This window comes from Poecilia mexicana, unplaced genomic scaffold (assembly GCF_051168715.1).
Source record: "Poecilia mexicana isolate PSO_F unplaced genomic scaffold, ASM5116871v1 scaffold_14, whole genome shotgun sequence".
Taxonomy (NCBI): domain Eukaryota; kingdom Metazoa; phylum Chordata; class Actinopteri; order Cyprinodontiformes; family Poeciliidae; genus Poecilia; species Poecilia mexicana.
In genome coordinates this window covers 18,008,550-18,022,218 of record NW_028263383.1, presented here as the reverse complement: position 1 = coordinate 18,022,218, position 13,669 = coordinate 18,008,550, and the positions used below count along the sequence as shown (strand labels likewise).

General features: G+C 44.4%; 1 protein-coding gene across 1 annotated transcript; it reads left to right on the top strand.

The window, feature by feature from the left end:
- The first annotated feature begins 1,291 nt into the window (after nucleotides 1-1,291).
- On the top strand, nucleotides 1,292-13,248 carry ripk4 (receptor-interacting serine-threonine kinase 4). The gene is made up of 8 exons (XM_014967677.2): nucleotides 1,292-1,599; nucleotides 5,404-5,695; nucleotides 6,249-6,397; nucleotides 7,688-7,737; nucleotides 8,405-8,563; nucleotides 8,714-8,832; nucleotides 10,712-10,952; nucleotides 11,045-13,248. Exons 1-8 carry the CDS (start codon nucleotides 1,412-1,414, stop codon nucleotides 12,577-12,579), a joined length of 2,733 nt encoding a protein of 910 aa, XP_014823163.2. The 5' UTR covers nucleotides 1,292-1,411; the 3' UTR covers nucleotides 12,580-13,248.
- Nucleotides 13,249-13,669: the final 421 nt, after the last annotated feature.

The window sequence follows — 13,669 nt, the reverse complement described above, 5'->3', positions numbered from 1 at the left end:
GAGGTGACATCATGTCTTCCTTGAACCCAGGTGGTGAAAAAATAACAAGCTGCAGACATTCATGCATGTAGAGACTTTTTAATACTTTCTGTTAAGCAGATTAGTATGATTAGATTAGGAAACACAAGCATTTTTGCTTTGATACAGCTGAGTGAGACATAGGTGCCTGAAAAGAAACATCTACCAGTTTTCTGTTGGGTTGGGAAAATCTACCCCCTTGAAACTTTTGCACATTTCGTCACAACAAAACCATAAACTGTACTGTCTTTTATTGGGGCTTTATGCAATGGACAATAATGAGGTAGTCCAGAATTGTAAGAGAAATGATGCATGCTTTTTGCTATTCATTTCCGTTTTCTGCAAATCAGTATTTTGAAGAGCCCCATTTTGTTCCAACTACAGGTGCAAGTCCTTGGGCTATGTCTCAACCAGCTTTTCAGGATTTTTGCAGGTTCTTATTTGTGATCTAGCTTATGCTCAGTCAGGTTCCATTGAACCTGCAAAGACAAAAGCAGCATTCGAAAACATAAATTTCCAAGTCTTCCCCCAGTTTCTCAACTAGATTTAGTTCTGGACTTTGACTAGGCTGTTCTAGCACATTGATTTCCTCTATGGTTAGGGTCGCTGCAGCCTCTAACAGGTTTTCTTCCAGGCCTGTCCTGTAAAAATTCTCGTTGCTGGGCTTTGCAGTATTTATTAGGATTTATATTTCTCTTGGGATTTATACAATATGTGCATGTTTTCTCACATAGACTCCAAATAAAATACTTTGAAGTGTTTCTATTTACATTGACATGCCACGCAGTGTGAATACATATCCATACCTGAACTAAAGAAAAATGTTTCCAAAGGCTTGACTGTGAATGGAGGCAAAACATGAAGTCCTTTTAAAAAAAGTGGATTCCTTTGTGCTTTTAACTTTTTTCAGGTAATTTAATTTCACTTAATTTACAACAAAAAATTTGCACATTTTCGAGCCGCTGTCTGTCTCCCACTGTGACATTTACCTTACTGGGGTGTCAGGTGAGTGATTGGGTTTGGTGGGACAAGGTTTACTTTCTAATATGACCCAGTCTTATTTGTTGTTTGTTCCAGGGCAGATATGCGAGAAAACCAAGACCTTTGGGGTGCCTTGAAAACAATGTGTGCTACCGAGGTGCCTTGCTGGCTGTCACTTTTCCTTTGTGAACTTTTCCATGTTTCAACATCCGGATGATGTCACAGCAGCTAGTCCAGCCCCCATACCTGGGGAAGTGGGAGGAGTCTTGCCTGGCAGTAGACTGGGGAAAAAAACAAGGAAGAGCTCACAGGCTGTTCAGGTTAGTGTTTGTGTGTGTATGCTGCTACTCTTTCTATCTTGGAGACGAAGGAATACAGGAATTATCCTCCCCCGGTTGGCGGGTCCCTCGACATGGATATGGACGTCCCGGACTCCCCTCACGAGGACATGGGGCTGCTAAAGACGTTTGACTCCTCCGAGTTTGGCAACTGGGAGAAGATAGGCTCAGGTGGATTTGGGCAGGTATACAAAGTGCGGCATGTGAAGTGGAAAACATGGCTGGCCATCAAGTGTCCTCCCTGCCTTCATCTGGATGAAAAGTGAGTAATAAAACAAAAAACCCATGTTGGCTCGGGCGTAAAGGAATTCAGCTCTCCTCCAGCAGAGCCGAGGTGTGTCTTGTTTCTGCTTTTGTCCGTCAAAGAGCCGCATTCACAGACCTGAGCCACGGCTCACACCTCTCGCCTACCGCTTTACGTCCAGAACAGGTAGAGGCGGGTGACTCAGCGGCTTACAGTCTGGGCGCAGATTGCCTGGGACAGGGTATTTCAACACAGAATGAGTCGTGTGGAGTCACGACATCCTTGTGTATTCACAGAACGAGCTCTACCTCCACTCGACTCCGGGTCATTCAAAGCTACAACCCTGAGCTCCCAAATGTTTCCTGCCTCCAGTTAGAGATGTTATCACGCTCCGACCCAGGGGAGCTGCCCATTGAAGTTTATGTGTGGGAGTAGCGGAGGGGTCTTCTTTCCCACAGGCACTCCTGGAGATTGCGCAAACATCTAGAGTAGTCTACCATTTGCATGTCTGTCACTCCTGAAGGCACTTGAGGCCTTTTCCACTCTTTTTTTCCCTCTTCCAGGTGTTTGTGCCATGCTGCTGTAAGTTCAGGTTCCTGCAAGCTCTTATTGGAGCTTGTCCCGTCACAGAACCTGTGAGCGGAAGCTTCTTTTGCTACTGGTTTTGTTACTAGTTGCTCTTTAAACCACCAGATCCCTTCCACTAACCCTCCTGGACATTTTGTTGGTGACATAGATTACATCATATTTGTATATTTTTTAAAAATAACTCTTACTTTATCGTAATTATTTTTATTCCTATTTGCTCTTTTGAACTAAAAAGAGAAATCTGTGTCCTTTCTAAGATTTTTGTGCCATTTTTTTCCATTTAATATGTTAGTTGTTTTTTTTAATGGAAAAAATCTGGAAATTTTGAAATTTGATTTCTGTATATCTGGACAAGTGGAGAGTAAGGAAATAAGAACATGGAAAAACATCAATAGTTCTACACTTTATTCAATCACTTGTTCCTTCCTTGATTTTTTTCATTACTTCCTTCCTTCCCTACTTCCTTCTGCCCTTGTTTCCTTTCCTCATTCTATCTTTCTTACCTATTTTGTCATACTTCCTTCTCCCTTGTGCCCTACCTTCTTTCACTTCTCATTTATTTGTCTCCTTTTCTTATTTTCTCTCTTCCTCTGTTCCAGTTTCTGGATTTTTCAGGTTCCTTATTGAAAGACTCACTTTAAAAAATTATCTGCCACAGATTTGTAGTGAACATTAATATTTTATATACTAAGACGAATTTAAATGACTGAAAATTGGAACGGTGAGTCGAGAAAAGCACGGACTGTTTATAATAATTTGTAGTCCGCCTGGTGAAGACATTTCACCATGTAGTGGAAATTAGACTAGATGAGTGAATGTTTATTGTGATTGGAATTTTAAGTGTTGATTGTAAATATATCAGGAAGTCTGTTTTGGACAACTTTTTGTTGTAAATGCACAACAAAAAAGAAACTGATCAGCATCTCACCTCTTCAAAAAATCCATTTGGCATCTTAGGCTCTTTTTGAGGAGGAAATTTTCTAAGAAATTAAATGAATTGCAGGGGGAAAAAATGGCTTTGAAGAGATTAAAAGTCAGAAAATGTGTAAATATTTATGTCAACATCAACGTGAGAACGGTGGGAAGGAGACTAAGAAACTAAGAAAAATGAAGAGATGAATCTGATTTGTTTTATATGAGAGACCCTCCGGTGGCTCTTTAAACCCCATCCTGTTGTGTTTAATAATGGTGGTGAAATCAACCGCTTGAGACTGACGGATGTCACGAACACATTCCGAACCTTTTGACTGTCGGCTCCCTTCACATTCATGCTGCTTCTCCTCTACCTGAAGCCAAAGATGTTATCTCCCCCATCAACATCTGCTAAAGTACATAAACAGTGATCTGTCTTCAGCCTGCGCACTGACCCACACATGACATCCAGCAGCAGGTTCTGAAAGCCACCTTTGTCTGGCTGCTTCACTGGCTGCCACTGTGTGGCACAGACAATATAAGAAGCGGCGGAACCGGTCTGTCCAGGCCTCCCTCTGTTAAAGCAGGGACATTGTTTGATCCGGATGAGTTACTTGAATTAGATGAAGCATTAACCAAACAAGTTCTTACCCAGTTTTCCATCTAATGTTAGATTTTGTTGTGTTTTCCTCCCTCCACACCTTTCCAGGAAGGGTGAAGTTCTCTTTCCTGTGTTTTTGCACTTGTCTCTGATTTCATTTTGTTCACGTTTGAGAAGCAGGATTCCCAGTCCGGCTCACCGCATTTCGCCGTTTAAAGCGAGCGAGCGACGGCGTAGTGAGTGGGATTTATCCTACTTTGATCCGTCCTCATTAGCAGGCTAGCGGCCTGCCCCTGAGATAAGTGAACCGAGGTCACGCACGACTTGCACAGTTGTGTTTGAGATATTGCAGCAGGGTGAGTGAGCTGAAAAAGCTGCAGAGCGTGAGCTGTTGTTCAACCCTCTCTGGACTATGTGAAAACTGGAATGTTCTCTAGGCTTCGAAAGGGCCATTGTGAGATTTAAAGAGTGCTGTTCACTTTAATTTAGGACAAATAAGTGAAGTACAGAAATCCATAAAAGTGCTCCTTGTCATTTAGCTTATTCTACAACCAAGTAACGACGTGTGCAGACATTCGGGTCGGAACGAAAGCAGGTTAATGTTTAATAAGAGGGAACGTTGGATAAAAAGTGCTCAACTAGAAATGAGGAACAAAACCAGGATGACTTGCAGAAATTGAAGATTGCGCTTCACTGAGCAAACTTTCCGACAAAGTGTTCTCCTCTGTTCCCGTTTTGTGTGGGGTCCCACAGGGCGCTGTGTTGGGCCCCCTTCGTTTTGCTTTTTATTCGTTCCTGCCTGGCCCCGTGCTGAGGAAGCGTGTTGTGTTGCACTTTGAGACTTCAGTCCACGTGTTCATCATAACACAGTGAGATTACTCTAAGGCACTTTATGTTAAGGGTTAGTGGATCCTCTATTGCTCTGCTACAGATGGATAAAACGTGCTGCGAGTCCGTTAAGAAGCATAATGTGTGCACATTTGTCTTGTTTGTGCTGCACTTCCTGACACTCCCATACATTTTAAAACTTATTTTAACGTTTCTTTGTTGCCGCCTACCTTGTCTTGCCCTGTCCTTTCTTTCTGAGCTGCTGCATGATAATACACCCTTCTGTTGTCTTAAGTCACCTGATCAACTGCTTCTCATTACTATGTGGGACGGCATCTCTGCAGCTCCTTTACACTTTTAGAAAGGCCTTTTCTGTTCTGATTACTTCGAATTGGCGTTTGATTAATAGCCCTGATTTCCTTCATTTTAGGACACTTTTCAATCAGACGATATTTACATGTGAAACCAGTTTTATCCACTGATCTCTTTTACCTCTGCTTCTGTCTGACAGACCCACTCATTAGGTCACTGTTGCCAACTTAGCAACATTGTTTGCACCTTTTCAGGAAAAAAATCAGATGTCGTCAAAAATCTGAATCGGCAAGGCAGACTTTTTAAAGATCGGTGATCGTCCAGAAAACTGCCATCAGTGCACTGCTACCTTTGATGGTACCCGAGATGCTAATTTAGCTTTTTTTGATTGTTTTTAAGCTTTTCATTTTATGGCAGGTCTTGTCTGTTTTTCTCCAATGTAATAATTATATTGGCTTTTATCCCTAGTGTTTTTATAGCAGCTTAAAACTGCTTTATACATCAAACTGGACTGAGTTATACTGGGAAATCTGGCGTAACTGTTTTGCAATCTAAAAGTCAACTCTTTTCCCTTCACTAAGGGATCGCTCTGAGCTTCTCGAGGAGGCGAAGAAGATGGAGGCAGCCAAGTTCAGGTACATCCTGCCCGTGTACGGGATCTGCAACGACCCTCAAGGCCTGGTCATGGAGTACATGGAGACCGGCTCCCTGGAGAACCTGCTGGCCAACGAGCCGCTGCCCTGGGAGCTTCGCTTCCGCATCATCCACGAGACGGCGGTGGGCATGAACTTCCTACACTGCATGAACCCGCCGCTTCTCCACCTGGACCTGAAGCCCGCCAACATCCTGCTGGACGGCCACTACCATGTCAAGGTACGGAGCGCTGCTTTGCAAACAAGTCGGCTGTGGAGGAACGTCTCATTCCTCGTTTCTCGCGTTTCGGCACCAAAAGCGAAGGAATAGCTTCGTGGAAACATCGCAAAAGATTCAAATAAAACACAAGAAGGTCTCCCCTCAGCTGACAGGTGTTTCTGAGGTTTTTTCTCTGCAACCTCTAGGCAGTTCAGCCGTGCAGCTTGTAAATGGGTGGGAACCGTCACTTCTAGAGTTTAATACCAGGATGTAAACACCTCAGCCGGGCCTGTCCCAACAGGATTAAATTAGCTTCCATTAAATCTCCCTCTCTGAGTGTGTGTGCGTGTGTGTGTGCTGGGGCGTGCACTCCTCTGCGCAAATATACAGGGCCTCTCCTCTCCAGCAGGTTGGGACATGGCCGTGTTGCCCTCATCATACCATTCAGCGCACATAATAAAAGCTTAGCTGCCTTTCACAGTCGACAGGCAAAGTTACTCATCGCTGCAGTGGCATTTCACGAGAAATCTGACGCCGGCGATGCGATTGAACTCAGGCTCTGATCTCATTTCAGATATCTGACTTTGGCCTGGCCCGGTGGAACGGCTTGGCCCAGACTGATGACATCAGCAGAGAGGGCTTCTGCGGCACCATAGCCTACCTGCCGCCAGAAAGAATCATAGAGAAGGACAGAGTGTCGGACACAAAGCACGACGTCTACAGGTTGGTTTCCTCAGGACTTGACACGCAGTTTGTTGATTGTAAATGCAGGTGTTCCTGTTCGGATTTCTCATCTAGTACCATTGTCAGTCAAGTGTGGTAGATTCATTTAGAGTCATAAATCAGGCAGTAATTCAAACTAATTTGTCATTTCATGCTATACTTAATAGCCAGGGCCGGATTTAAAAAGATTTTGGCCCCTGGGCTGAAATTAATTTTGGTGCCCTATCCACTAGAGAAAAAATAGTTTGCTAATGAAAATTACAGTGCGTTAATAGGTAAAACTATATATAATTAGGCAATAACTGTTGACACCAACTGATGATGGTGAGTTTAATATGTGTCCTGGCCAGTAGATCCATGTTGTTCCTCCCTAAAAAATGAGTATTGTGTAGTCATAAAATCCCAAAGTATTATTACTATTCACCTGACATGAGTCTACCACTCCATGTAAAGTATAATGTCTGCAGAAACATGTATTTATTAAAATAAAAAAATAAATTATGTGCACCCCACCCCAATACATCAGAGCCCTGGGCTACTGCCCCTTTAAGCCCTTTCTAAAGTCTGACCCAGTTACTAGCATACAACAAAAAAACCTCATCAGACAGGATTCCTCAGCTATCTAATATGCAGATTCATCTCCATATATGTATGTGTATATATATATATATATATATATATATATATATATATATATATATATATATATATAAACATATAAACACACAAACTTTGTGAAACTCTTAAGTGTTCTTTTTTCCTTCCACTCAATTTTGCATCATTTGCACTCTGAATACCCGACCTCGTCAGCGATGTTTCGCTGCTTCCCCTCCTTTTGGAAGGTGACGGTGGCCAAAGCCTCAAGGACCAGTAACCTGCATGTTTTAGAAACCCTGATTCAACACAGCACAGTCAACAGAACGGTTCGTTAGCATGGCTCCATAGAGCCGTTTACATCAGCTGTGTTGGAGCAGGGAGACATTTAATCCCAGCAGTACACCGGGTCCTTCAGGACCTGAAATGGACATGGCGATTTAGCAGTCTTTGCCGTGATTTTGTCAGGAAACACTGAAAGTTTCTGCATCAGAAATACTTTGTTTGGTGTTATGTGGCATTCTGAGTCGAAAAAGTAACAAAATGTGCTGCTGGAGAACAAACATGCACATTGACATCACTGGAACAGTCACCTTGGACTTTTATAGCTTTATATTAAATAGCAAGTTATGTGCAGTTTAATGTTTTCTCGGAAAAATCACACCTCTTTCTCTATTTATATTTTATCTCTTTCAGCTTCTCCATCGTGATCTGGGGCATTCTCACACAGAAGAAACCCTACCAGGGTAAGGCTTGCAGCACAAACACAAGCAGTAACGGTTTTTGTGAAGAAAAACAAATGAGGCGTGTTGGGGAGAAATAGTACCGCCGGTTGCTTTGACAACTTTTCAGCTGTTTCCATCTCAATATCAATCCTCCCTTTTATTTTTAAACTTCCAACAAACCTCCAGACCACAGTGTTCAAGGCGTGTACCTGACCGTGTTTACTGTCAAAATTCCACAGCAGGCAGGTGGACTGGGCAAGGTTGGAATTCTTTTCTTTCGTTTTCCCAGGTGTATAGTGTAGCCTTTTTTTTTTTTTTTTTTTACAACTGGCACCTACTTTTGGCAGGGTTGGCGCTGCCTGTATTGACCCAGACAAAATGAAAAAGTGAGAAATTGCCAGGTTGATTGCTGCACCGCCCCCTTATGGCTATAATAGCTGCTTTAAGCTGTTGCGTCTTCTCTGAATCACTTGACTTGGCTGACTCCCACCGCTGGATAGAACTGGGTCAGACCATTTAGGCTGCCGTGGGAAACAAGCACATGGTGTGTGGGCGCCAAGAAAGATGGTGATAACACCGCGCATCGCTGGTTGTTATTGTAGGTAGAGGGACACGGTCTACTCTGATGTAGTTTTAGGATGAAATATGTCCGACTGGGTAATAATTAAACTGGCATTTTCCTCCTTAGGAGAAAACAACATCCTGCAGATCATGGTGAAAGTGGTTAAAGGAGTTCGTCCAGATCTGGGTTTGGTGCCAAGAAGTCGACCTTCTACTTGCACCGGTTTCCTGAGCCTCATGCAGCGCTGCTGGGTCAACAGCCCTAATGCCAGACCCACCTTTCAAGGTTGGTGTGGACTTTTTGTTATCTTTGCACTAAAGGAAAACATCAATTAGACAAACTGTCTCATGTCTGCTAGTATGGGATGCTTTTTCCTCTCCTTTTGATCCAATTTCACCTGCAAGTGACGGTTGATTCAATACTTTCTTCTCTCAGAAATTACATCTGAAGCTGAGGAGCTTTGCTCCAAACCTCAAGATGAGCCCAGGACCCCGAGGTTATCAACGTCATCAGAACCAGAACCTTTGTCCCCCAACCCAGTCGCCAGTGACCAGGTAAAGTCATGGCAGGATTACACACACTGACTTTGAGATCAGGTGTTATCTTTAATAAATAACGACTGAGGTGGTTCAGGCTGTTAATTGGGACGAAAAGTTGGATGAAAACGAGGGAAGCTGAGCAGCCAATCAGGCTTTTCTTGGCCGACACCGACATCCGTTTCATTTTAAGGTCTAACATGCCAGCTCTGACTTCGTCCAATTACATTTTGAACTAAATACTATGTTTGCATAAAGTGGAAAAAATGTGCTGTCAGTTTTTGCTAGAAGTTGGTTGACGCTTTTGTCAGTCCATCCGGAAATTCATGTCATGCAGAGTTAACAAATCCCCACATTTTTCCACTATAATGGAATATTGTGTTTATTGTGAGTTTTTCAAAAGCGTTAGTTTAACTCCCACCCACAGGTGCTGCCTCAAAATTACTTTATGGCAAGTTTCAGGCCATGAATGTAGCAAGTAACAAAAGTCCAACTATTTAGGTTCTTCAAAGGCATGAAAATGTTTGTGTGTCCAATCTGTCTGCTCGCTGTCATTTTTATCTTTTTTCTTCTAGATGTAGATGTTATAAGGGGGTTAAATGAGGAGAAAATATTGCTAAATTCCTTGCGAATATTTCTAAAGTTGCAGTACCAAATTAGTGATTTTGACTGTAAAAAGTAACAAAAATCACAGAGGACTGCTTCATAAATGAAAAATGGTTAGAGTTCTTCGCTTTAGTGCATTTTATGAATGGAGAAATAAAGGACTCAGATCTTTGTTATATGTCCTCATTAAGCCACTTGAGTTGTGGCATTCTGTGGATTTGAAAATAAATCAAACACTGTAAGAATTCCTGCAGAGATGACAGGACTCCTAATTACTTCACTCTAAATGCTTATGTTAAACATGCGTCCCATACAGGTATTTTAACAGCCCACTTTAAAAAAAACATAGTAGACGCATTTGTCTGCTTTTGCGTAATAGCCTAGATTATTATCAGGTCTTAGTCAGGATTATCTATTCAGTGTGCAGATGGTTTAAAAGACTCCAGCCAGGCTGATTAGAAAGGCATGAAGAGATCCGCCCTGCCACATGTAACTTCTCTGCCCTGGCTGTCTGTTAGGTTTTATTTGAGGTTGTAAAGTTTAACTCCTGACATTGAAGCCGTTAAAAGGCCTCGCACATAAATACGTCTCAAACTCTCTGACCTGATATGGGAGCCTCTGGCTACTGAGATCTGCAGATTGCACCTTTCAAACCATTACCCAATCACTGCCGTGACAGGCTGTAATACTGAGTTTGAAATGACGAACTCGAGCTGAACCCTCTTGTTCTCATTAGATGTAGATGTTTAATTATTACAGATCTGACCGTAACAGTTTAACAGAATGTTTTGAACAGCCACAGAAGACGTCATTTTTATGCTTGGCAGCTTCTTGCTGTCGTTGAATCGGCGCGCTGCTTCGCTTATTAATGTGTAACCGAGGAGTTTATCTCTCTCCAGTGTATCAGATGAGGTTATGACTTTATAAGTCAGATGTCTGGTCCAGAACAAGCATTTCGTCACAGGAGAGGAATGTTGACCAACCTGTGTGTGTTGCACTGTGGTTTCCGGCCTGTTCAGGTATTCTTTACGTGACTAGAAGCAAACATGCAGCTCCGGCTTGGTGAAAGCCGATAGGTAGCGACGTCCATAAGAACAAAAAGGAAGTTGTTTAAAGTTTCCAGGTGCATTTAAAACGAAAACAATCACAGGTTTTCCATTGAGCTGCTATTGAAAGTGAAATATGAAACGAGTCCCAGCGGCATGTTGGATTGTCAATGTAATGGCATGTACAGAATGTCAAGGAACTGTTTGTCCAAAGGTTGGACGCTAACCGAAGGTTTTTTCCACAGAGTAACGCCAGCAAACCGGTGCGTCCAAAGTCGGCCATGCTGCCGGAAAAAGACTACAGCCTGTCGGAGCTGCTGAACCAGGTGGATTCTGGGATCTCAAGGAGCTTCGATCGAGTGAAGGAGGACAGCATCCACAGCAAAGAGAACACCTGTAAGAGACTCTCGGGCATCTCCTCTGCAGATTCAGCCTTCTCTTCCCAAGACTCCATCACCCTGTCCTTTGAAAAGGAAACCACATTTGGTAAGAGACAATTAAAGACCTACAGGTGGAGGTGTACCCCAAATGAGTAATCAGTCTTCTAAAGTCCGTTTTTGTTCTTTCATACTGTCCAGATTCCGCTGAAGTCCAGAAGAAGAAGCTATGTGACGCCATCAGGACCAAAGACACCGCTAAGCTAATGAAAATCCTCCAGCCTCAGGATGTTGATCTTCCTCTGGAAGGAGGAGACAGCCTCCTCCACTTTGCCATCATGTTGGGTAACGAAGAGGCCGTCAAGTTCCTCCTTCTGAATGACGCCAATCCAAACCTTCCGAACATCCGCGGTTCCACGCCTCTCCATCTGGCCACGGAAAAGCACCAGAAGCTACTGGCCGAACTTCTGCTCGGTCGGCGCAGGACTAATGTGAACGCCAAAGACGAGGACCAGTATACGCCCTTGCACTGGGCGGCCCAGAACGGAGACGAGGCCATGACGCGACTGCTGCTGGACCGCGGGGCGACCATCAATGAGACTGACGGCCAGGGACGCACTCCGGCCCATGTGGCATGCCAACACGGTCAGGAGAACGTTATCCGGGTGCTGCTGAGCCGCAACGCCGATGTTCAGGTCAAGGGCAAGAACAACTGGACGGCGCTTCATTTCGCCGCCTGGCAGGGGCACCTGGGCATCGTCAAGCTGCTGGTCAAGCAGGCCGGTGTGAACGTGGACAGCCAGACGACAGACGGCCGTACGGCACTGCATCTAGCATCCCAAAGGGGGCAGTACAGAGTAGCACGGATCCTGATCGAACTGGGGGCAGACGTCCGTGTAAAGTCGTCCGAGCTAAACACGGCGCTACACGTGGCAGCAGAAACGGGCCACACCAGCACCTCCCGGCTGCTCATCAAACACCAGGCAGACGTAAACATCCAAAACGCCCAAGGACTCACACCGCTCCACCTAGCGTCTCAGCGGGGCCACCTGGCCACAGTCAAGATGCTGATTGCAGAGGGAGCTGACCCCTACGTGTCTGACCGCACTCAGCGTATCCCCTGCCACTTGGCAGCAGAGAACGGACACAGTGAAGTTCTCAAAGAGCTGATTCTTCACTGTCCAGACAGTGGTGGCCTGTCGGACCAGCAGGGACTCAGCCCGCTGCACCTAGCAGTGCAGGGTGGACACTCAAACGTCATTACCATGCTGCTGCCGCCGCAGGTCTGCCAGAACTTAACAGAGAGCGCAGTCCAGCCAGTGGCTGAGGAACCCCCTGCAGCAGAGGTCAAGCAGCTCCAAAGGAAGATTGTTATTCTCAAATTGACGGAGCACAAGGACAAAGACTGCCCAGAGCCCTCCAACCCACGGTCCTCCAGCCCACGGTCCTCCAACCCACAGTCCTCCAACCCACAGTCCTCCAACCCACAGTCCTCCAGCCCACAGTCCTCCAGCCCACGGTCCTCCAACCCACAGTCCTCCAGCCCACAGTCCTCCAGCCCACAGTCCTCCAGCCCACAGTCCTCCAGCCCACAGTCCTCCAGCCCACAGTCCTCCAGCCCACAGTCCCCCAGCCCAGAGTCCCCCAGCCCAGAGTCCCCCAGCCCAGAGTCCCCCAGCCCAGAGTCCCCCAGCCTAGAGTCCCCCAGCCCACAGTGTGCCTCAGCACCATGCTAACAGGAACAAACGCACTGTGAACTTTGTACAGAATTGTCTTCCGTACTTACCAGCTGCCTCACACATTGGTAGGGCATTTGTATTGTTTTTTAAACTCTTTCTTGGACCAGTGTAGATATCTCCTAATTGTTATAAAAGCTAAATGTAGTGTGCGCACTGTAAATAGAATGTATAAACCTTTTTGTTTGACTGTTTTTGGGGAAGAAAACATTCACTAGACATGAACATGTGTTGAATCTGTCGAATACCTTCTTTGTTGACTTTTTGAGTGCCTGCACTGCTGCCTGTAGATAGCAATAACACCGACTGTATTTGCACCTCATTGTCTGGAACGATGTGTTCCAAACAATGAGGAATGAATATGTTTTTTTCATTGACTTTTTGGAACGCTGCACAGCCGCCTTTAGGTAATGTTACCATTGTTATCTCCATTGTTACCAGCAGGTAACAATAGTAATATTGGCTCTGTTCTGCAGCTCGATGTTTGAAGACAACATTAGGAATCTTGAGCTGTTAAAATTGGGATATGAACTGCTGCACCCAAGCCCTTATCTAGATAAGGATTGTGGAACACCGACTGTACTACTGTACCTGATTGTTCAGATAAATGTTTTGGAGCTCAGTTTGTAAAGACCAAGGATGTGATGTATTAAAAGCCTTTGAACCGTTTCCAATGAACTCTGCTTTAATTTTTGATAGTCATTAAACATGGGAATGAATAAGATATTGGATTTATTAGGATTGCAGAATGGAAGATGCGCCAGACAGTGGAATCGGACACTTGATTGGTCAAATCCTGAAAATTAGATCTTTTTATTTCTTTCAGACTCTGATGTATTTTCGTTCTTTTTCTATTGCATTCGAGCTACAAACTCTGTAAAAGAACCTCCAGTATATTTACTGTGTTGTGTTACAAAACAGAATCAGCCAGTCAGACCTAGTAGCCAAGAAAAGCCTGAAATTGTTTGTTTTTTCCACAAACTATTGTTACATACACAGTCTTAAGCTCGTTTTTTCCCTTTTTCTTAATATTACCTGTTCTTAAGAAAAAATGTAGGAAAAGTCAGCCCCTCATGTCACTGCAGGCTCG